At 37.2% G+C, this 26,251-nt stretch overlaps 1 protein-coding gene across 1 annotated transcript; it reads left to right on the forward strand.

The window, feature by feature from the left end:
• Window positions 1–10,309: 10,309 nt before the first annotated feature.
• LOC120042418 (NLR family CARD domain-containing protein 3-like) lies at window positions 10,310–23,271 on the forward strand. Its single transcript, XM_038987253.1, has 7 exons — window positions 10,310–10,422; window positions 13,679–13,807; window positions 16,800–16,928; window positions 17,634–17,762; window positions 18,232–18,354; window positions 20,638–22,686; window positions 23,019–23,271. The coding sequence occupies exons 1-7, from the start codon at window positions 10,355–10,357 to the stop codon at window positions 23,269–23,271; spliced, it is 2,880 nt and encodes a 959-aa protein (XP_038843181.1). The 5' UTR covers window positions 10,310–10,354.
• Window positions 23,272–26,251: the final 2,980 nt, after the last annotated feature.

The raw sequence follows: 26,251 nt of genomic DNA on the forward strand, positions 1-26,251 counted from the left end.
GTGTCAAGGAACCTGCAGAATCTGCTCTTTCAGATACAGTATTATATAGAAATCATAATGTTTTACCTGCAGAATCTGCTCTTTCAGATACAGTATTATATAGAAACACAATGTTTTACCTGCAGAATCTGCTCTTTCAGATACAGTACTATATAGAAACACAATGTTTTACCTGCAGAATCTGCTCTGTCAGATACAGTATTATATAGAAATGACAATGTTTTACCTACAGAATCTGCTCTTTCAGATACAGTATTATATTTAAATTACAATGTTTTACCTGCATGTGACTCTGAAGGAGGACTTGATAAAGAGATGCTCCTTTCTCTGCATCTGTCAATTACAAGATGCTCCCATCTCTTCATGTACAATTTGACAACTGATAGGCCTAATATTGTCACTCATCAGCTTATTGTAAATGTAATCTTGTCTACAGGCTAACTCTTATCATTATCTATACCACAACATGAAATTAGTTGTGGTATAGTTTAGGAGTAGTGTTGATGGACCAGCTGATCAGGCTGACTCTTATCATGTGTGATATTAGTTTTGGTATAGTTTAGGAGTAGTGTTGATGGGCCGGTAGTGAAGGTTGACTGGTATCGTTTGTTTCCCGCTCATCAACTTGATAGAGTCCAGGACATGTTTTACATCATTCTAAAGGCATGCTGCAACTCATAGCATGTTGTCATTTCACTTACAATACATTTTATTAGTATTAGAGTTACAGTCAATAAAACAGTCCCATAACAGTTTATTTGTAGAAAGTAAAACATAAAAGATAATATTATCAACCCACAAGGCGTGTGGTCAAATGATTTACTGCTGATAAACAGGCATAACACAAACTCATCAATACACTGTTGTTCTACATTAAATCAGAAAGCAGGACTGATTCTAATGTTAAAAGTCAGGGAGCAGGACTGATTCTAGTGTTAAAAGTCAGGGAGCAGGACTGATTCTAATGTTAAAAGTCAGGGAGCAGGACTGATTCTAGTGTTAAAAGTCAGGGAGCAGGACTGATTCTAGTGTTAAAAGTCAGGGAGCAGGACTGATTCTAGTGTTAAAAGTCAGGGAGCAGGACTGATTCTAATGTTAAAAGTCAGGGAGCAGGACTGATTCTAGTGTTAAAAGTCAGGGAGCAGGACTGATTCTAGTGTTAAAAGTCAGGGAGCAGGACTGATTCTAATGTTAAAAGTCAGGGAGCAGGACTGATTCTAGTGTTAAAAGTCAGGGAGCAGGACCAGTTTAGGCTGGTCATCTATGATATGTAGGTTATATACAGTACATTCTCTGTCCTGCTACTGGTAGGACTATAACATTATGTGTACTGATCTGAACAGGTTTAGGCTGGTCTAGACTGGTCATCTATGATATGTAGGCTATATACAGTACATTCTCTGTCCTGCTACTGGTAGGACTATAACATTATGTGTACTGATCTGAACAGGTTTAGACTGGTCATCTATGATATGTAGGCTATATACAGTACATTCTCTGTCCTGTTACTGGTAGGCCTGTAACGTTATGTGAACAGATCTGAACAGGTTGAGACTGGTCATCTATGATATGTAGGTTATATACAGTACATTCTCTGTCCTGCTACTGGTAGGACTATAACATTATGTGAACAGGTTTAGGCTGGTCATCTATGATATGTAGGCTATAGCCGAGGTATAGACCTTGATCTGCATATCACTAACAAACTGCTATTATACATTATAACCTAGTCTACTTTACATAATATAACATCTACATATCACTAACAACCCACTACTATACATTATAACCTAGCCTACTTTACATAATATAACATCTACATATCACTAACAACCCACTATTATACATTATAACCTAGCCTACTTTACATAATATAACATCTACATATCACTAACAACCCTCTATTATACATTATAACCTAGTATACTTTACATAATATAACATCTACATATCACTAACAACCCACTACTATACATTATAACCTAGTCTACTTTACATAATATAACATCTACATATCACTAACAACCCACTATTATACATTATAACCTAGCCTACTTTACATAATATAACATCTCTTACTTGATGCAAATAAACTTTCTGAATGGATCAAAGATTTCCCCCTCAGATCAATCATGTCCGTTTTAGCCCTTCTGTCTACATTCTCAGATACATTTAGAAAACAACAGATTGAAAGACAATAAATAGCCTACTTTTAATTCATACAAATAGTGTGAGACATGGCCTTGTGTTGCTGTAATGTCTAGAACTACTTTAACAAACAGTGACTTATTATTATTATTATTATTATTATTGTTGTTGTACTGTCTATAACTACCTTAACAAACAGTGACTTATTATTATTATTATTATTGTTGTTGTTGAACTGTCTATAACTACCTTAACAAACAGTGACTTATTATTATTATTATTATTATTATTGTTATTGTTGCTGTACTGTCTATAACTACCTTAACAAACAGTGACTTATTATTCTTATTGACAGTTACCATGGAGATGAAATGTCACAACTACATGTTCATGTGATACATTAAATCACCTGACTGTTTCGATATGTCTGTTAGTAAATGTTTCATAAGAGATCATTAATAAATGAGAACAATATACATTCAAAAATGACTGTGTTAACCACAACCAACATGTTGGATCTCTGTTTAGGGGTCAGTTCTGAAAAAATGAGTCTCTCTGGGAAGAGAGAGGAGGGGGGCCCTGCCTCTAAAAGGCGTCTCTCTGGGGAGAGAGAGGAGGGGGGCCCTGCCTCTAAAAGGCGTCTCTCTGGGGAACATGACACCAAAGCTATGAGGTGAGATTACATTTTTTTAAATAACTATTAAGAGTTTATTTCCTAAATGCTATTTACACAATTTTTCACATTTGTTTTTTAATCAGAAATGGTTGCTCTTGGGTACCTTCAATACTACTGTTCTCAGATTTTTAATTAATAGATTTTAGATGTGTATGAAAATGTGTTTTTATCAAAATGCTATATATCCACCTAGATATCTATATATCCACCTAGATATCTATATATCCACCTAGATATCTATATATCCACCCAGATATCTATATATCCACCTAGATATCTATATATCCACCTAGATATCTATATATCCACCTAGATATCTATATATCCACCTAGATATCTATATATCCACCTAGATATCTATATATCCACCTAGATATCTATTGGTATCAACACACTCTTCACACCCGTTTAACAACTCTAAATAGCTTTGGCATAGTAGCATCAAGTCCCTTGCCAATAATGTTGCCTACAACGTTGCATACAATGTTCATATTCATCGAACACATATTACGCCCTAGATGCCTTCAATTGCCCAATTTATAGCCACGCCCAATTTAGGATTATTTTTTAACAACGTGATGTTGCGTCCAAAGGGAGAACTTGAAATAACATGATGTAGATAATTAAATAATCAAAAGAAAAACGTGTTTATTATTCACTCTTAGAAAAGAAGGTTCCTTATAGAACCAAAAAGGCTTCTATCACTTCCTTAATATATGGAACCACTAAAAGTTATATATATTTTTTGGTTCAGTGAAGAAGAATCTCTAGAGTTCTGATCAACGAAAGGTTAATGTTTTGAGGATGTGAACCCAGCAGCCCTCCAGTGGTCAGATCAATGCCTCCCGTTTTTTTTCCATCGCCTGGCCCGGGATTCAAACCAGCCACCTTCAGGCCACCGCTCCAACTCCTTAGCCGCTGGGCAAAAACCTGAGTTAATCTTGGGAAATAAGCATGATTTAATCTGCCAAAATGAAGACAAAATGTTATCACTTGTTATCATAATTATTATACATAAATCATTGCCAAAAGCACAAGACATACTGTTGCATGTAGGTCTATATTATTTATGGATTGATTATTTAGAAATATAAAACATTATTTTACATGTGGCGCAGGAACATGTGGCGCAGGAACCACTGACTCACTGCATTATTCTATAGTATTATCAAGACACCTGCTGTTAACTCTTAACTACTTAGGACAGCTCATGATGGAGTTCGCTACAGTGTTGAGACTCTGAATATTATTATTCAAATTTGCTTTTTGCTTTACGGTCAGGGACAGTATGAGTGTGTAGCCAGATCCTTTTCACTCTCTATCCTTGTTTCATTTTGTGGTTCACCGGATTCTTCATCATCATCGAGACGAGGGACAGGCGAACGACCTGCTAGCTAGCCAAGCTAGTCGGTACAGCTAGGTAAGCTAGAGTATAATTTTGGGTACTCCTCTTCAGAATGTAACTGTGGGGGGAAATACTGCAATGGGTGTTGAAAATGTGGTGAGTACGGACAACAATGCTCACAACTTGCGCCCTTCCAGTCCCCAGCTCAGGCCGTTACCTTACGACCCCGGCTCTCCAGTCAAGAAAAAGATGAGGCCAAGAGGGTATGTCACTTATTGAGATGCAAAACAATATTGTAATGCTTTTGACAGCAAAGATAGATGAAAGGGCAAATGGCTTGGAGGACATGGTTAGGGAGAATACGATGAAAATCGAGGCCATGAAAAAATCTGACTTTATCTTTGGAGAAGTGAAAAACCTCAAAAGTGACATGAAGAAAGTGGAAGTTATCTGCCAGGAAAATGAAAAGGTGGCTGAACTCGAGCAAAAGGGGAATGAGGTGGAGAGATACCAGTGCAGGTGGAACCTGAGGCTCCATGGAATTCCAGAGCAGGCGGGTGAGGACATCAAATGCAGAGTTGTTGACATCTGTGGAGTTGTCATTCCCGAATCAAAAGCCAAACTTCAGGAAAATGTAGACATCGTTCATCGTTTGGGAAGACTTTAGGATCAAGACAAGAGACCGAGGTCAACCATCATCCGGTTCACCTACACGGGATCTTCTTTGGAGGCGAGTGAAGAATTGTGATTTCCTCATTGTTACGAATGCCTTTGGCCCGGCAGTCTAGGGAGGATGGTATCGAGACCCGTAACATAACTCATGCAAATTATAACAGTGAAAAAGTAACAGTGAGAATAAAAACCACAGACAACTAAATTACCGTCAAACACTCATGGTTTATTATTAAACACACGGTAAAGGAGGGGCGGGAAAAGGGGCTGAGCTGGACCCAAGGAAAGAACCAAACATCCAAAAACACCCCTAAGCTAGACTAGCCTACTTCAATACAGCTAACTTACTAACCAAAAATACAGCGGGTGGTCCGCCCAGTTCTAACTAGTGTATTTAGACAAAGTATTCCTACGGGTAGTGTATGCCCATGGGCAACTTGGCTTGATACCCCCTTTTCCTACCATCAAACAAACAGTCAAACACCATAACCAAAACAATACTCACAGGTGGGACAAAGTGACATGTAGGTGTAAAAACAAACGAGCTCAAAGACAGCGAGAGAGATTTAGAGAGAGAGACACAGAGAGATCAAGCTCAAGAGACTCATGCTTGTTCTTCCGATCTATCTTTTTGGAAAAATCAATTGGGTAACGATATCTGGTTATCATATGGCAATAACCACTCTGCAGGTGTAGCAGTTTTAAGAGGTGCATTTAAAGGGAAGGTCATCAGTAGTAAGACTGACCACTCTGGACGTTGGTTAGTTTTAACAGTAAATTTCAACAGTGAAATGTTTTTGTTAGGAAATATTTATGCATCCAACAACAAACAAAACAACAGGATAATATTTCAAGAATTTGAAGAAGAGATTAATAGAGTTATAGGTGTATTTTAGGATATCAAAATTATCTTAGGTGGAGATTTTAAGTCTGTATCTAATGTGATGATTGACAGATATCCCCCTCCTAACAGATCCAGAATTGTTAATCCTGAGTTTAATAACCTATGTCTTGGTCTTGGATTAGTCTCTATTTGGAGATCTAAATATCCTGATGAAAAGGGCTTGGAGTAACAAGGACATGTACAGACAGTGAAGAATTGACTTCTGGTTGATTTCTAATTCATTAGATAATTCTGTAGTCAATGTATCAATTGAACCATCAATTCTCACTGATCATAAAGTTATATACTTGTCTTTAAATATTAATGGATCTGAAGTTAAACCGAATCGGAGTTATTGGAAACTCAATAGTAGACTGTTGGAAGATGATAATTTCAAGATGGATGCCAAAGATATTATACAAGAAATTGGAGGAAAGCCCAACTATTTTAGTCTTATGGGAAACATTGGGAATTAATGAAGAATGAACTAAGACAAACAGCCATGAAGAGAGGTAAAGAAATTGCTGAACTGAAAAGATTGAGGGAAGATAAACTTGTTAAGGAAATACTTTCTCTAATCTCTACGTAGGACCGTGATGAAGAAAGGGTCAGTTATTCTCTTTACAACTAGAAATGGACCAAATGTATGAAGAGAGCAAAAGGGGCATTTTGTAAGATCAAGAAGGAAATGGTTGGAAGAAGGTGAAAAAAGTTTTGAAAGAAAAAATTCTGAATTTACATCTATTCATAAGCTCAATATAGATGGCAAAGAAAATGAAAACCCCAAAGATATTTCAAAATATCTTTCAGAATTCTATGGTAACATATATACCAGTAAGGGAATACCCCCTGAAATGGACAGAAATGAACGGGAAGTTATTGGCACCGTATTGGCACCGAAACATATACACGATGTACAATACCACTCAAATGGACGCCATTTCATTCAAAACTTATTGCAAAAAGTGTTACACAGCAACAATCCAATAGATGGTGAGCGCGCTTCACGGTAAATTTTCATATTGCAAATGCACAAGTCAAGACCAAAGGTTAAAATGTTGAAAAAAAAATGTTTTTCCCAAAAACTTATCACCCCCTTAAGAAATTACACTTTTTTTTGATGACTCATTGTTTCCTAATGGCTGCTGGGTAATTTGATATGCATCGAAATGTTAATTCGTAGGCATTGAATTGAGTGAATGCTACGCAGGTTCACTGAGTTGCAAACCAAATGGTTTGTAGATCTGACGTAGATCAACCTTAGTATACATGCATTATAAAAAATAATCTTAATATTTGATATTGTGAGTAAACAACCTCGGAATAGAAAAGACAAGAGTGCGTCTTAAAGCCCACCAATAAATTACATCATGCAACCCTCCCGGTTAGTAAATTTACCTCAACATGCCCCTCGCTTGCTCGAGAAGGCAGAGCGGCTCGCTGCTGGTTGATGAATTTGACATTGAATGTACCTGGAAATACGTTTTTCTTGACTAAAGTAGGGGGAGTGGTGGTGTATCCAGGGAGAAAACTAAACTAATCTTCTGAAATTGAATTTGTGGTCTTATGCTGCCATCTTTTGGAATAATGTAGCAACTGCAGTAGTACTGAAGAATGTGTAATTCCCTACTAAAGTAGTAATTATATAACGTGTTCTAGTTTATTTTACCAATTACAACCATAAAATAACCATTTATAGCATAAAAAACAATGAAACTGACATAAACCAACAACACCATACATTTAGTTAATTATATATATAAAATTATTTATTTAGATGGGTGACATTATCTGCCAAAGTAACAGCCCTGTAGACAAAGAAGAGCTCTCCAGTAGGTACCAACACATTCAGCCCTGTAGACAAAGAAGAGCTCTCCAGTAGGTACCAAAACATTCAAAGGACATTTTCTAAAAAGTGAGGTTGCAAGTTTATCATCTTTCAAAGCAGAATGACTTTCCCATTGTTCCTCAACTGTAGTGTCTGATATACCATTTTATAGATCTGAGTCTCTACTTTTATCCAATGTAAAACACACCATTTAAAATATTGTTATAATTATTTCAGATTTTGCTAAATAAGACTGAATCAAGCCGGTCGGTCACATTTGACTGTATAAAACCTAGCAGTACTACTAATTTATCTGAGCGTGAGGCAGATAAATATTATTACTGTATAAAACCTAGCAGTACTACTGATTTCTCTTCGTGTGAGGCAGATATATATTATTACTGGGTTAAACGTAGCAGTACTACTGATTTCTCTGAGAGTGAGGCAGATATATATTATTACTGTATAAAACCTAGCAGTACTACTGATTTCTCTGAGAGTGAGGCAGATATATTTTATTACTGTGTAAAACCTAGCAGTACTACTGATTTCTCTGAGAGTGAGGCAGATATATATTATTACTGTGTAATACCTAGCAGTACTACTGATTTCTCTGAGAGTGAGGCAGATACATATTATTACTGTGTAAAACCTAGCAGTACTACTGATTTCTCTGAGAGTGAGGCAGATATATATTATTACTGTGTAAAACCTAGCAGTACTACTAATTTCTCTGAGAGTGAGGCAGATATATATTATTACTCTGTAAAACCTAGCAGTACTACTGATTTCACTGAGAGTGAGGCAGATATATATTATTACTGTGTAAAACCTAGCAGTACTATAGATTTCTCTGAGAGTGAGACAGATATATATTATTACTGTGTAAAATCTAGCAGTACTACTGATTTCTATGAGAGTGAGGCAGATATATATTATTACTGTGTAAAATCTAGCAGTACTACTGATTTCTCTGAGAGTGAGGCAGATATATATTATTACTGTGTAAAATCTAGCAGTACTACTGATTTCTCTGAGAGTGAGGCAGATATATATTATTACTGTGTAAAACCTAGCAGTACTACTGATTTCTCTGAGAGTGAGGCAGATATATATTATTACTGTGTTAAACGTAGCAGTACTACTGATTTCTCTGAGAGTGAGGCAGATATATATTATTACTGTATAAAACCTAGCAGTACTACTGATTTCTCTGAGAGTGGGGCAGATATATATTATTACTGTGTAAAATCTAGCAGTACTACTGATTTCTCTGAGAGTGAGGCAGATATATATTATTACTGTATAAAACCTAGCAGTACTACTGATTTCTCTGAGAGTAAGGCAGATATATATTATTACTGTGTAAAACCTAGCAGTACTACTGATTTCTCTGAGAGTGAGGCAGATATATATTATTACTGTGTAAAACCTAGCAGTACTACTGATTTCTCTGAGAGTGAGGCAGATATATATTATTACTGTATAAAACCTAGCAGTACTACTGATTTCTCTGAGAGTGAGGCAGATATATATTATTACAGTGTAAAACCTAGCAGTACTACTGATTTCTCTGAGAGTGAGGCAGATATATATTATTACTGTATAAAACCTAGCAGTACTACTGATTTCTCTGAGAGTGAGGCAGATATATATTATTACTGTGTAAAACCTAGCAGTACTACTGATTTCTCTGAGAGTGAGGCAGATATATATTATTACTGTATAAAACCTAGCAGTACTACTGATTTCTCTGAGAGTGAGGCAGATATATATTATTACAGTGTAAAACCTAGCAGTACTACTGATTTCTCTGAGAGTGAGGCAGATATATATTATTACTGTATAAAACCTAGCAGTACTACTGATTTCTCTGAGAGTGAGGCAGATATATATTATTACTGTGTAAAACCTAGCAGTACTACTGATTTCTCTGAGAGTGAGGCAGATATATATTATTACTGTGTAAAACCTAGCAGTACTACTGATTTCTCTGAGAGTGAGGCAGATATATATTATTACTGTGTAAAACCTAGCAGTACTACTGATTTCTCTGAGAGTGAGGCAGATATATATTATTACTGTATAAAACCTAGCAGTACTACTTATTTCTCTGAGAGTGAGGCAGATATATATTATTACTGTGTAAAACCTAGCAGTACTACTGATTTCTCTGAGAGTGAGGCAGATATATATTATTACTGTGTAAAACCTAGCAGTACTACTGATTTCTCTGAGAGTGAGGCAGATACATATTATTACTGTATAAAACCTAGCAGTACTACTGATTTCTCTGAGAGTGAGGCAGATATATATTATTACTGTATAAAACCTAGCAGTACTACTGATTTCTCTGAGAGTGGGGCAGATATATATTATTACTGTGTAAAACAGCAGTACTACTGATTTCTCTGAGAGTGAGGCAGATATATATTATTACTGTGTAAAACCTAGCAGTACTACTGATTTCTCTGAGAGTGAGGCAGATATATAGCACTTAGCAAATAACCTAACTAACTATTTGTCTCTCTGAAATAAAACCATCAAGTGATAGATTTTAAACAAATACATGTCTGTCATTGAACAAACCCATCCAATGATTGAACAAACACATCAGTCTCTTTCATAATTTCTTTAAGAAACAACAGCAAATGTAAGGACATTTCTGAAAAGTGATTTATAACATTTTTATGTTCCCCTATCTGAGCTCAGAGTAGATGAGAGATGTAATGTTTGTCTCTGTTGTGTTGAAGTCCAATCAAGCAGGAGAGACCAGCCTCCCCTGTACCCAGCTGTGTGTCCATGAAGAGTGACCAGTCTATGAATCAACCTATATTCTTTAGAGAGGGAGACTTTTCTACTGAACAAAGGTAAGAAGAACTCATGGGTCATGGTCAGTGAGTTAAACAACACTGTCTCTAGTCATTTCTCCTCTCCCATTTTCCCATTTATTTTGCTTGTCTTCATAATCCATAGGCTAATCCTTTTGTCCATTTTCATAGTCCTAAAACAATATTAAACAAACACAACATTCCCTCCGTGTGTGTGTGTGTGTGTGTGTGTGTGTGTGTGTGTGTGTGTGTGTGTGTGTGTGTGTGTGTGTGTGTGTGTGTGTGTGTGTGTGTGTGTGTGTGTGTGTGTGTGTGTGTGTGTGTGTGTGTGTGTGTGTGTGTGTGTGTGCACTCCCTGGATGAGGAGATGTAATCTCTATCCTGATAGCCTAGTCAGTTTTACCCCTACCAACATGTACATAGTACCTCAATTACCTCAACTACCTCGTACCCTGCACATTGACTCAGTACTGGTACTCCTTATAGTCTCATTATTACCTCAACTACCTGGTACCCCTGCACATTGACTCAATACTGGTACTCCTTATAGTCTCATTATTACCTCAACTACCTGGTACCCCTGCACATTGACTCAGTACTGGTACTCCTTATAGTCTCATTATTACCTCAACTACCTGGTACCCCTGCACATTGACTCAGTACTGGTACTCCTTATAGTCTCATTATTACCTCAACTACCTGGTACCCCTGCACATTGACTCAGTACTGGTACTCCTTATAGTCTCATTATTACCTCAACTACCTGGTACCCTGCACATTGACTCAGTACTGGTACTCCTTATAGTCTCATTATTACCTCAACTACCTGGTACCCTGCACATTGACTCAGTACTGGTACTCCTTATAGTCTCATTATTGTTGTTTTATTGTGTTACTGTTTGACTGGTACTGTATATATAGACATATTGATGTTTTATTGTGTTACTGTTTGACTGGTACTGTATATATATACATATTGTTGTTTTATTGTGTTACTGTTTGACTGGTACTGTATATATAGACATATTATATAGTATATTATGGCCTCATTATTGTTGTTTTATTGTGTTACTGGTTGACTCAGTACTGTATATATATACATATTGTTGTTTTATTGTGTTACTGTTTGACTGGTACTGTATATATGGACATATTGTTGTTTTATTGTGTACTGTTTGACTGGTACTGTATATATGGACATAGTGTTGTTTTATTGTGTACTGTTTGACTGGTACTGTATATATAGACATATTGATGTTTTATTGTGTTACTGTTTGACTGGTACTGTATATATAGACATATTGATGTTTTATTGTGTACTGTTTGACTGGTACTGTATATATGGACATATTGATGTTTTATTGTGTACTGTTTGACTGGTACTGTATATATAGACATATTGATGTTTTATTGTGTTACTGTTTGACTGGTACTGTATATATAGACATAGTGTTGTTTTATTGTGTTACTGTTTGACTGGTACTGTATATATAGACATAGTGATGTTTTATTGTGTTACTGTTTGACTGGTACTGTATATATGGACATATTGATGTTTTATTGTGTACTGTTTGACTGGTACTGTATATATAGACATATTGTTGTTTTATTGTGTACTGTTTGACTGGTACTGTATATATGGACATATTGTTGTTTTATTGTGTTACTGTTTGACTGGTACTGTATATATATACATATTGATGTTTTATTGTGTTACTGTTTGACTGGTACTGTATATATATACATATTGATGTTTTATTGTGTTACTGTTTGACTGGTACTGTATATATAGACATATTGTTGTTTTATTGTGTTACTGTTTGACTGGTACTGTATATATATACATATTGATGTTTTATTGTGTACTGTTTGACTGGTACTGTATATATAGACATATTGTTGTTTTATTGTGTTACTGTTTGACTGGTACTGTATATATAGACATATTGTTGTTTTATTGTGTTACTGTTTGACTGGTACTGTATATATATACATATTGATGTTTTATTGTGTTACTGTTTGACTGGTACTGTATATATAGACATATTGTTGTTTTATTGTGTTACTGTTTGACTGGTACTGTATATATAGACATATTGTTGTTTTATTGTGTTACTGTTTGACTGGTACTGTATATATAGACATATTGATGTTTTATTGTGTACTGTTTGACTGGTACTGTATATATAGACATATTGATGTTTTATTGTGTTACTGTTTGACTGGTACTGTATATATAGACATATTGTTGTTTTATTGTGTTACTGTTTGACTGGTACTGTATATATAGACATATTGATGTTTTATTGTGTACTGTTTGACTGGTACTGTATATATGGACATATTGATGTTTTATTGTGTTACTGTTTGACTGGTACTGTATATATAGACATATTGATGTTTTATTGTGTTACTGTTTGACTGGTACTGTATATATAGACATAGTGATGTTTTATTGTGTTACTGTTTGACTGGTACTGTATATATAGACATAGTGATGTTTTATTGTGTTACTGTTTGACTGGTACTGTATATATAGACATATTGTTGTTTTATTGTGTTACTGTTTGACTGGTACTGTATATATAGACATATTGTTGTTTTATTGTGTTACTGTTTGACTGGTACTGTATATATAGACATATTGATGTTTTATTGTGTTACTGTTTGACTGGTACTGTATATATAGACATATTGATGTTTTATTGTGTTACTGTTTGACTGGTACTGTATATATAGACATATTATAAAGTATTTGCATCAATAGACTCTGAAGGATTAAAGTGGAACTGAGATTAAGTGAATCTGGAGGGCTGTGTGACGACTCAATATTAGGAGGGTGTTAATGTTTTTTACACTTATTTTGTTTGTTGCTTTATATAATGTATGTTATCTATTGATATATAATGGCCTACATTTTAATGCTTTACGTAATGTATATAATCTATTGATATATAATGTATTTTATCTATTGATATATAATGTTGATATATTGTAATGCTTTATATAATGTATATAATCTATTGATATATGATGTTGATATATTTTAATGCTTTACGTAATGTATATAATCTATTGATATATAATGTTGATATATTGTAATGCTTTATGTAATGTATATAATCTATTGATATATAATGTTGATATATTGTAATGCTTTATATAATGTATATAATCTATTGATATATAATGCTGATATATTTTAATGCTTTATGTAATGTGTATATAATCTATTGATATATAATGTTGATATATTCTATAATGTAGTTTCAAGGTGATTCATTATGTTTTCCAGAATCTCCAACCAAACTCAGTCTCTCCAGAGATCAGTCTCTCCAGTACCCAGTCATCTGTCCATGAAGAGTGACTTCTCTATGGAACGTCCCATTTATTTTAGTGATGGATCAGGGACCTTTGACCCCAGGTAAGTTACTGGTCAGAATTGATGATATTACTGTTGAAGAGGAGAATCTTCAAGATCTGAAACCAGATGTATTTTGTGTATCTGAGTATATGCTGTACAGCAGTGGTCACCAACCTTTTCTGAGTCTAGATCACTTTCGCAGTCAAAAAGCTGAGATTTACTCCTCAGATAGTTTTTTTTACATTAACCCACACAAACAGTTTTGAAGGAATGAGGTTTGGGCAGTAGGCCTAATACATTATCACAGCATATTGGCTATGTGATTGGCCTGCCAATGTAACGGATGTGAAATGGCTAGCTAGTTAGCGGGTACGCGCTAGTAGCGTTTCAATCAGTTACGTCACTTGCTCTGAAACCTAGATGTAGGGTTTCCCCTTGCTCTGCAAGGGTCGTGGCATTTGTGGAGCGATGGGTAACGATGCTTCGTGGGCGACTGTTGTTGATGTGTGCAGAAGGTCCCTGGTTCGCGCCCGTGTCGGGGCGAGGGGACGGTTTAAAGTTATACTGTTACACCAATATTGTTATTAATGAGACCATATTATATTTTAAAACTCTAGCTTTGATAACAAAATAGATCAGTTGGTTTAGCACTTGTGAGACAATGCGGAGCAAGAATTGAAATAATTTGCTTTTTTATTTTACTGGACTGATGGTACCTGCATCTGAAGGTCAACGAGGTCAAATCACGACGTCAGTGATATTCAGATCGAAAAGTCGGAGCTCTAGAAATATACCTGAGTTTCCAACTTGGAATTCTGAGTTGGATGACCGTTCAAAACTATTTTTCCCAACCGCCTCTCACGGTCCCTGATCTCTCCTTCCTTTCCTTCGGTGAGACTGACCAGAGAGGGGGGACATTGTCTTTCACCTGATGGTGAAACTTGAGGCGCACCGTATCTGCCTCATGCACACATTCATGTTGTTCCTATGACCAGAGAAAGTTAAATATTCCTTAATATTAAAATCGACACGACGAGCTGCTAATAATAATAAAACGCAGGGCTACTCATTCATTGCAGCTGCAGCACGAGCAAAAGTACGGAGAAGTGCGTTTTGTAAAAGAGTTTAATATAAACAGTAACAGTGCTGAATATAAACTTAAACATGAACTCACTCATAAAAACAGCAGCTCTTTGCTGTATTCGTTGACAGTCTCTCTGGGGTCATGGTTTTAAAAGTTATTAAATCTTACGTAGGCTAGTAGCCTATTAAACCTGGCTGTGACCAGGGTCATGGAAGCTCTGTAGCCACGGTGATTTGAGCTATCCGAACAGTAGGTTCAACGTACCGGCAACAGCCCAACACAATTTTTAAAAAGGAGCACAAGCCTTTATAGTTGGTTGGCTTTTCTACAGAAATATTTGGTGATCGACTAGGAATGCCTTGAAGATTGACCGGTTGGCGACCACTGCTGTAAAGCATCTGCTTCTACTTTGTTGTTTATGTCATATATTTGAAGATACTGAGTGTACAAAACATTATGAACACCTGCTTTTTCCACGACATAGATTGACAAGGTGAATCCAGGTGAAAGCAATGATCCTTTATTGATGTCACTTGTTAAATACACTTCAGTCGGTGTAGATGAAGGGGAGGAGACGGGTTTAATAGGGATGCACCGATATGACATTTTTGGCCGATACCCATATCCGATATTTTCCTTGCCAAACAACCCGATACCGATATCCGATATTTTCCTTGCCAAACAACCCGATATCCGATATTTTCCTTGCCAAACAACCCGATATCCGATATTTTCCTTGCCAAACAACTCGATATCTGATATTTTCCTTGCCAAACAACCCGATATCTGATATTTTCCTTGCCAAACAACCCGATATCTGATATTTTCCTTGCCAAACAACTCGATATCTGATATTTTCCTTGCCAAACAACCCGATATCTGATATTTTCCTTGCCAAAGAACCCGATATCCGATATTTTCCTTGCCAAACAACTCGATATCTGATATTTTCCTTGCCAAACAACCCGATATCCGATATTTTCCTTGCCAAACAACCCGATATCCGATATTTTCCTTGCCAAACAACCCGATATCCGATATTTTCCTTGCCAAACAACTCGATATCTGATATTTTCCTTGCCAAACAACCCGATATCTGATATTTTCTTTGGCAAACAACCCGATACCGATATCCAATTTTTTCTTTGCCAAACAACCCGATACCGATTACCGATATTAAAAATTTTAGCAGCCTTCTAAGCATTCTAGTACAGTTAAATAGTTGAAACACACACACACACTGACCGAAAAGTTATTTTGTTGGCGTTTACGTATGTCCCCATTACCATTAAAACATATTTATTTTACTAACTTGCTGCCAGGCTCACCGATTTGTTTCAAGAACTGCAACGCTGCTGGGTTTTTCATGCTCAACAGTTTCCCGTGTGTCTCAAGAATGGTCCACCACCCAAAGGACATATTGACTACTTGACAACTGTGGGAATCATAGGAGTCAGCATCTCTGTGGAACGCTTTCGACACCTTGAAGAGTCAATGCCTTGACGAGTTGAGGCTGTTTTGAGGGCAAAAAGGGAGGGGACACTCAATATTAGGAGGGTGTTCTTAATGTTTTGTACACTCAGTGTATGTTTGTTGCTTTCTGTAATGACATATATGTTAATGCTTTATATAATGTATTTTATCTATTGATATATAATGTTGATATATTTTAATGCTTTATATAATGTATATAATCTATTAATATATAATGTTGATATAGTTTAATGCTTTATATAATGTATCTAATCTATTGATATATAATGTTGATATATTTTAATGCTTTATGTAATGTATGTAATCTATTGATATATAATGTTGATATAGTTTAATGCTTTATGTAATGTATGTAATCTATTAATATATAATGTTGATATATTTTAATGCTTTATATAATGTATGTAATCTATTGATATATAATGTTGATATATTTTATAATGTAGTTACATGGTGATTCATTATGTTTTCCAGAATCTCCAACCAAACTCAGTCTCTCCAGAGATCAGTCTCTCCAGTTCCCAGTCATCTGTCCATGAAGAGTGACTTCTCTATGCATCAGCCCATTTATTTTAGTGATGGATCAGGGACCTTTGACCCCAGGTAAGTTACTGGTAAGAAATTAAGATATTACTGTTGAAGAGGAGAATCTTCAGGATCTGAAACCAGATGTATTTTGTGTATCTGAGTATATACTGTAAATCATCTGCTTCTAATTTGTTGTTTATGTCATATATACACTGAGTGTACAAAACATTATGAACACCTGCTTTTTCCACGACATAGACTAACCAGGTGAATCCAGGTGAAATCTATGAACCTTTATTGATGTCTCTTGTTAAATCCACTTCAATCAGTGCCAGGCGCACCGATTTGTGTCAAGAACTGCAACGCTGCTGGGTTTTTCATGCTCAACAGTTTCCTGTGTCTCAAGAATGGTCCACCACCCAAAGGACATCCAGACAACTTGACACAACTGTGGGAATCATAGGAGTCAACATGGGTCAGCATCTCTGTAGAACGATTTCAACACCTTGAAGTGTCCATACCTTGATGAGTTGAGGCTGTTTTGAAGGCAAAATAGGGGGGAAGGGGGTTGCAGCTCAGTATTAGGAGGGTGTTCTTAATGTTTTATACCCTCAGTATATATCTATTGCTTTATTTAATGGCATATATTTTAATGTTTTATATAATGTATATAATCTGTTGATATATTTTAATGCTTTATGTAATGTGTATATAATCTATTGATATATAATGTTGATATATTTATAATGTAGTTTCATGGTGATTCATTATGTTTTCCAGAATCTCCAACCAAACTCAGTCTCTCCAGAGATCAGTCTCTCCAGTACCCAGTCATCTGTCCATGAAGAGTGACTTCTCTATGCATCATCCCATTTATTTTAGTGATGGATCAGGGACCTTTGACCCCAGGTAAGTTACTGGTCAGAAATGAAGATATTACTGTTGAAGAGGAGAATCTTCAGGATCTGAAACCAGATGTATTTTGTGTATCTGAATATATACTGTAAATGATCTGCTTATAATGTGTTGTTTATGTCATATATTTTAATACACTGAGTGTACAAAACATTATGAACACCTGCTTTTTCCATGACATAGACTGACCAGGTGAATTCAGGTGAAGCTATGATCCCTTATTGATGTTACTTGTTAAATCCACTTCTATCAGTGTAGATGAAGGGGAGGAGACAGGTTAAATAATTATTGTTAAGCAATGAGACAATTGAGACATGGATTGTGTGTGTGTGCCATTCAGAGGGTGAATGAGCAAATCAAACTATTGAAGTGTCTTTGAACGGGGTAGTTGGTCTGAGGCACACCGGTCTGTGAAGAATCTAACATTCTAGTAATGGCTCTGTGGACATGTTATTCATTCCAGAGGCTTCTACCACACTCAGACAGCACAGTATACTGTTCCCATCTGTCTGTCTATGAACAGTGACTTCTCCATGGATCGTCCTGTTAATTCCAGTGGTGCTGGATCAGTTACCTTTGACCGAAGGTACGTCACCACATTTTTGTTGTTGTTGTAATGTGTAATTTGAGAATGTTCAAGATGTCTCTCTCTCTCCTTTATCTCTGTAGTGGATGGTCTACTCTGTTAGAGGATCAGTATCTCTCTCTCTCCTTTATCTCTGTGGTGGATGGTCTACTCTGTTAGACGATCAGTATCTCTCCCTCTCCTTTATCTCTGTGGTGGATGGTCTACTCTGTTAGAGGATCAGTATCTCTCTCTCCTTTATCTCTGTAGTGGATGGTCTACTCTGTTAGAGGATCAGTATCTCTCTCTCCTTTATCTCTGTAGTGGATGGTCTACTCTGTTACAGGATCAGTATCTCTCTCTCCTTTATCTCTGTAGTGGATGGTCTACTCTGTTACAGGATCAGTATCTCTCTCTCCTTTATCTCTGTAGTGGATGGTCTACTCTGTTACAGGATCAGTATCTCTCTCTCCTTTATCTCTGTAGTGGATGGTCTACTCTGTTACAGGATCAGTATCTCTCTCTCCTTTATCTCTGTAGTGGATGGTCTACTCTGTTAGAGGATCAGTATCTCTCTCTCTCCTTTATCTCTGTAGTGGATGGTCTACTCTGTTAGAGGATCAGTGTCTCTCTCTCTCCTTTATCTCTGTAGTGGATGGTCTACTCTGTTAGAGGATCAGTATCTCTCTCTCCTTTATCTCTGTAGTGGATGGTCTACTCTGCTAGAGGATCAGTATCTCTCTCTCCTTTATCTCTGTAGTGGATGGTCTACTCTGTTAGAGGATCAGTATCTCTCTCTCCTTTATCTCTGTAGTGGATGGTCTACTCTGTTAGAGGATCAGTATCTCTCTCCTTTATCTCTGTAGTGGATGGTCTACTCTGTTAGAGGATCAGTATCTCTCTCTCTCCTTTATCTCTGTAGTGGATGGTCTACTCTGTTAGAGGATCAGTATCTCTCTCTCCTTTATCTCTGTAGTGGATGGTCTACTCTGTTAGAGGATCAGTATCTCTCTCCTTTATCTCTGTAGTGGATGGTCTACTCTGTTAGAGGATCAGTATCTCTCTCCTTTATCTCTGTAGTGGATGGTCTACTCTGTTAGAGGATCAGTATCTCTCTCCTTTATCTCTGTAGTGGATGGTCTACTCTGTTAGAGGATCAGTATCTCTCTCCTTTATCTCTGTAGTGGATGGTCTACTCTGTTAGAGGATCAGTATCTCTCTCCTTTATCTCTGTAGTGGATGGTCTACTCTGTTAGAGGATCAGTATCTCTCTATCCTTTATCTCTGTAGTGGATGGTCTACTCTGTTAGAGGATCAGTATCTCTCTATCCTTTATCTCTGTAGTGGATGGTCTACTCTGTTAGAGGATCAGTATCTCTCTCTCCTTTATCTCTGTAGTGGATGGTCTACTCTGTTAGAGGATCAGTATCTCTCTATCCTTTATCTCTGTAGTGGATGGTCTACTCTGTTAGAGGATCAGTATCTCTCTCCTTTATCTCTGTAGTGGATGGTCTACTCTGTTAGAGGATCAGTATCTCTCTCTCTCCTTTATCTCTGTAGTGGATGGTCTATTCTGTTAGAGGATCAGTATCTCTCCCTCTCCTTTATCTCTGTAGTGGATGGTCTACTCTGTTAGAGGATCAGTATCTCTCTCTCCTTTATCTCTGTAGTGGATGGTCTACTCTGTTAGAGGATCAGTCTCTCTCTCTCCTTTATCTCTGTAGTGGATGGTCTACTCTGTTAGAGGATCAGTATCTCTCTCCTTTATCTCTGTAGTGGATGGTCTACTCTGTTAGAGGATCAGTATCTCTCTCCTTTATCTCTGTAGTGGATGGTCTACTCTGTTAGGGGATCAGTATCTCACTCTCCTTTATCTCTGTAGTGGATGGTCTACTCTGTTAGAGGATCAGTATCTCACTCTCCTTTATCTCTGTAGTGGATGGTCTACTCTGTTAGAGGATCAGTATCTCTCTCTCCTTTATCTCTGTAGTGGATGGTCTACTCTGTTAGAGGATCAGTATCTCTCCCTCTCCTTTATCTCTGTAGTGGATGGTCTACTCTGTTAGAGGATCAGTATCTCTCTCTCCTTTATCTCTGTAGTGGATGGTCTACTCTGTTAGAGGATCAGTATCTCTCTCTCCTTTATCTCTGTAGTGGATGGTCTACACTGTTTGAGGATCAGTATCTCTCTCTCCTTTATCTCTGTAGTGGATGGTCTATTCTGTTAGAGGATCAGTATCTCTCTCTCCTTTATCTCTGTAGTTGATGGTCTACTCTGTTAGAGGATCAGTATCTCTCTCTCCTTTATCTCTGTAGTGGATGGTCTACTCTGCTAGAGGATCAGTCCAGGTGTGCAGTGTGTCAGCAGGTTCTGAGGGATCCAGTCTCTATCACCTGTGGACACAGGTTCTGCAGACAGTGCATCACCAGATACTGGGAGAAACCTGCTCCTTCAGGAGACTATGACTGTCCTCAGTGTAGAAAGAGATCCAGGACACGTCCTCTACTACAGCACCTGACTGAACCCAATGATGCAAGAGGCTCTGAAAACCATAAAGACAGTCTGCAGAGAGCCATAGAAAACCATAAAGACAGTCTGAAAAGGAGGTATGAATGTGTGATAGAAGGCATGGAAACAGCAGGGAACCAAACTCCCCTCAACAGGATTTACACAGAGCTCTACATCACAGAAGGAGAGAGTGAAGGGGTTAACAATGAACATGAGGTGTGGCAGCTAGAGACAGCGTCCAGGACACCAACCTCACATGACACAGCAATCCACTGCAATGACATCTTTAAACCCTTACCTGGCCAAGAGAGAAGCATCAGAACTGTGCTGACCAAGGGCATCGCTGGCATCGGAAAAACTGTCTCTGTGCAGAAGTTCATCCTAGACTGGGCTGAAGGGAAGGCAAACCAAGATGTGGACATCATATTTGTGCTTCCTTTCCGGGAGCTGAACTTGATCAAAGATCTCCAGTACAGTCTTCTCAGACTTTTAAATGACTTCCACACAGAACTAGACATAGACAATGCAGAGAAACTCACTGCCTGTAAAGCTATGTTCATCTTTGATGGTTTGGATGAAAGCAGACTTCCATTGGATTTCCAGCACAACGAAACAGTGTCTGATGTCACCCAGACATCATCTGTTGATGTTCTGCTGACAAACCTCATCAAGGGGAATCTGCTTCCCTCTGCTCTCCTATGGATAACCTCCCGACCAGCAGCAACCAATCAGATCCCCCCTAAGTGTGTTGACCAGGTGACAGAGGTACGAGGGTTCAATGACCCACAGAAGGAGGAGTACTTCAGGAAGAGATTCAGTGATGAGGAACTGGCCAGCAGAATCATCTCACACATAAAGACATCAAGGAGCCTCCACATCATGTGCCACATGCCAGTCTTCTGTTGGATTTCTGCAATAGTCCTTGAATACATGTTGAGTACAGACAAGAGGAGAGAGATGCCCACGACTCTGACTGAGATGTCCATACACTTCCTGCTCATTCAGACCAGCCTGAAGAACCAGAAGTATCATGGAAGAGATGAGATGGATCAAGAGGAGCTCATGGAGTCAGATAAGGAAATTATTCTGAAGCTGGGGAAGCTGGCGTTTGAAAATCTGGAGAAGGGTAATCTCATGTTCTATGAAGAAGACCTGAAAGAGGTTGGCCTTGATGTCAATGAAGCCTCAGTGTACTCAGGAGTGTGCACACAAATCTTTAAAGAAGAGTCTGTGTTATTTCAGAGAGTGGTGTACTGCTTTGTTCATCTGAGCATTCAGGAGTTTCTCTCAGCTGTCTACATGTACCACTGTTACACAACCAGGAACATGGATGCACTGAAGCCCTTCCTCAAGAGAAAGTCTAGAGGTGCGTTTGAAGAGCTAACCTTGGATGAGCTGCTGAAGAGTACCGTGGATAAAGCCTTGGAGAGTAAGAATGGACACCTGGACCTTTTTGTCCGCTTCCTTCATGGCATGTCACTGGAGTCCAATCAGAAACTCCTACGAGGTCTGGTGACACAGACAGAAAGCAGTCCAGAGAGGGTCCAGAAAACAATCCGATCCCTTAAGGTGATGCAGAGGAAGAACATCTCCCCTGAGAGGTGCATCAATCTCTTCCACTGTCTGATAGAGATGAAAGACCATTCAGTACAGGAGGAAATCCAAGCGTACTTGAGGTCAGAGAACAGATCCAAAAGCCTCTCCCTTGCTCACTGCTCAGCGCTGGCCTACATCCTGCAGATATCAGAGGAGGTTCTGGAGGTGTTTAACCTGAAGGAATACAAGACATCAGAGGAGGGTCGTAGGAGACTGCTCCCAGCTGTGAGAGGCTGCAGGAAAGCTCTGTAAGTATTCATGTAAATATCGCACACCAAAATAAATTGTAGTTATAGCAGTATTTTCATTGGCTGACTGGCTCTGTAAATAACCATGTGACTATCCCTCAGACCAAACTTTACTGTATGTAGGAACAACAGTATTTTCATTGGCTGAATAAACTTTCTATCAGCTGAAAACTCTTAAACTACAATACAAACTGATCAGAAATGTTATAGCATTGAACCATGAATGTACGATATACACATTATTAGTGTACGGGTAACAGTGTAATCAGGGAAAGCTAAGCGTAACATTTTAATACAACCTGTCTGTCATTGTATTTCTTCTGTGTTTGCAGACTCACTGGTTGTAAACTCACAGACACATCCTGTAAAGTGTTGGCCTCAGTTCTCAGTTCAAACCCCTCACACCTGAGAGAGCTGGATCTGAGTAACAATGACCTGAAGGATTCAGGAGTGAAGCTGCTCTCTGCTGGACTGGGGAATCCCCACTGTAAACTGGAGACTCTGAGGTCAGTGTCATCGAAAATAGATATGAAGTGCACTGTATACTTACTACAATCTACATCTGATACCTCACTGTCATTATAGATATGGTGTGGACTGTTTACTCAATACAATCTAAATCTGATACCTCACTGTCATTATAGATATGGTGTGGACTGTTTACTCAATACAATCTAAATCTGATACCTCACTGTCATTATAGATATGGTGTGGACTGTTTACTCAATACAATCTAAATCTGATACCTCACTGTCATTATAGATATGGTGTGGACTGTTTACTCAATACAATCTAAATCTGATACCTCACTGTCATTATAGATATGGTGTGGACTGTTTACTCAATACAATCTAAATCTGATACCTCACTGTCATTATAGATATGGTGTGGACTGTTTACTCAATACAATCTAAATCTGATACCTCACTGTCATTATAGATATGGTGTGGACTGTTTACTCAATACAATCTAAATCTGATACCTCACTGTCATTATAGATATGGTGTGGACTGTTTACTCAATACAATCTAAATCTGATACCTCACTGTCATTATAGATATGGTGTGGACTGTTTACTCAATACAATCTAAATCTGATACCTCACTGTCATTATAGATATGGTGTGGACTGTTTACTCAATACAATCTAAATCTGATACCTCACTGTCATTATAGATATGGTGTGGACTGTTTACTCAATACAATCTAAATCTGATACCTCACTGTCATTATAGATATGGTGTGGACTGTTTACTCAATACAATCTAAATCTGATACCTCACTGTCATTATAGATATGGTGTGGACTGTTTACTCAATACAATCTAAATCTGATACCTCACTGTCATTATAGATATGGTGTGGACTGTTTACTCAATACAATCTAAATCTGATACCTCACTGTCATTATAGATATGGTGTGGACTGTTTACTCAATACAATCTAAATCTGATACCTCACTGTCATTATAGATATGGTGTGGACTGTTTACTCAATACAATCTAAATCTGATACCTCACTGTCATTATAGATATGGTGTGGACTGTTTACTCAATACAATCTAAATCTGATACCTCACTGTCATTATAGATATGGTGTGGACTGTTTACTCAATACAATCTAAATCTGATACCTCACTGTCATTATAGATATGGTGTGGACTGTTTACTCAATACAATCTAAATCTGATACCTCACTGTCATTATAGATATGATGTGGACTGTTTACTCAATACAATCTAAATCTGATACCTCACTGTCATTATAGATATGGTGTGGACTGTTTACTCAATACAATCTAAATCTGATACCTCACTGTCATTATAGATATGGTGTGGACTGTTTACTCAATACAATCTAAATCTGATACCTCACTGTCATTATAGATATGGTGTGGACTGTTTACTCAATACAATCTAAATCTGATACCTCACTGTCATTATAGATATGGTGTGGACTGTTTACTCAATACAATCTAAATCTGATACCTCACTGTCATTATAGATATGGTGTGGACTGTTTACTCTACAATCTAAATCTGATACCTCACTGTCATTATAGATATGGTGTGGACTGTATACTCAATACAATCTAAATCTGATACCTCACTGTCATTATAGATATGGTGTGGACTGTTTACTCAATACAATCTAAATCTGATACCTCACTGTCATTATAGATATGGTGTGGACTGTTTACTCAATACAATCTAAATCTGATACCTCACTGTCATTATAGATATGGTGTGGACTGTTTACTCAATACAATCTAAATCTGATACCTCACTGTCATTATAGATATGGTGTTGACTGTATACTCAATACAATCTAAATCTGATACCTCACTGTCATTATAGATATGGTGTGGACTGTTTACTCAATACAATCTAAATCTGATACCTCACTGTCATTATAGATATGGTGTTGACTGTATACTCAATACAATCTAAATCTGATACCTCACTGTCATTATAGATATGGTGTGGACTGTTTACTCAATACAATCTAAATCTGATACCTCACTGTCATTATAGATATGGTGTTGACTGTATACTCAATACAATCTAAATCTGATACCTCACTGTCATTATAGATATGGTGTGGACTGTTTACTCAATACAATCTAAATCTGATACCTCACTGTCATTATAGATATGGTGTGGACTGTTTACTCAATACAATCTAAATCTGATACCTCACTGTCATTATAGATATGGTGTGGACTGTTTACTCAATACAATCTAAATCTGATACCTCACTGTCATTATAGATATGGTGTTGACTGTATACTCAATACAATCTAAATCTGATACCTCACTGTCATTATAGATATGGTGTGGACTGTTTACTCAATACAATCTAAATCTGATACCTCACTGTCATTATAGATATGGTGTGGACTGTTTACTCAATACAATCTAAATCTGATACCTCACTGTCATTATAGATATGGTGTGGACTGTTTACTCAATACAATCTAAATCTGATACCTCACTGTCATTATAGATATGGTGTTGACTGTATACTCAATACAATCTAAATCTGATACCTCACTGTCATTATAGATATGGTGTTGACTGTATACTCAATACAATCTAAATCTGATACCTCACTGTCATTATAGATATGGTGTTGACTGTATACTCAATACAATCTAAATCTGATACCTCACTGTCATTATAGATATGGTGTTGACTGTATACTCAATACAATCTAAATCTGATACCTCACTGTCATTATAGATATGGTGTTGACTGTATACTCAATACAATCTAAATCTGATACCTCACTGTCTGTCTTTTGACTGATACTGCTTTTTAAACTGGTCTGGTCAGTCTACTCAAATATTTGTACTATACATTTTTCTATCTGCAAGCAAAATTTCAATAATTTGTCATTTCTTATCATGATACATTCATTAATTTATAGATATATATTGCAGGTTTCAGGACACTGATGTATCTGAAAATGTTGAATAAATATACTGCCACTATTTTCACCACCAAAGAATATCAGTGTGATTTTAATATGATTTGACTCTTTGCAGGCTGTCAGGCTGTCTAGTCACA

Source organism: Salvelinus namaycush, unplaced genomic scaffold, assembly GCF_016432855.1.
Source record: "Salvelinus namaycush isolate Seneca unplaced genomic scaffold, SaNama_1.0 Scaffold68, whole genome shotgun sequence".
NCBI lineage: Eukaryota > Metazoa > Chordata > Actinopteri > Salmoniformes > Salmonidae > Salvelinus > Salvelinus namaycush.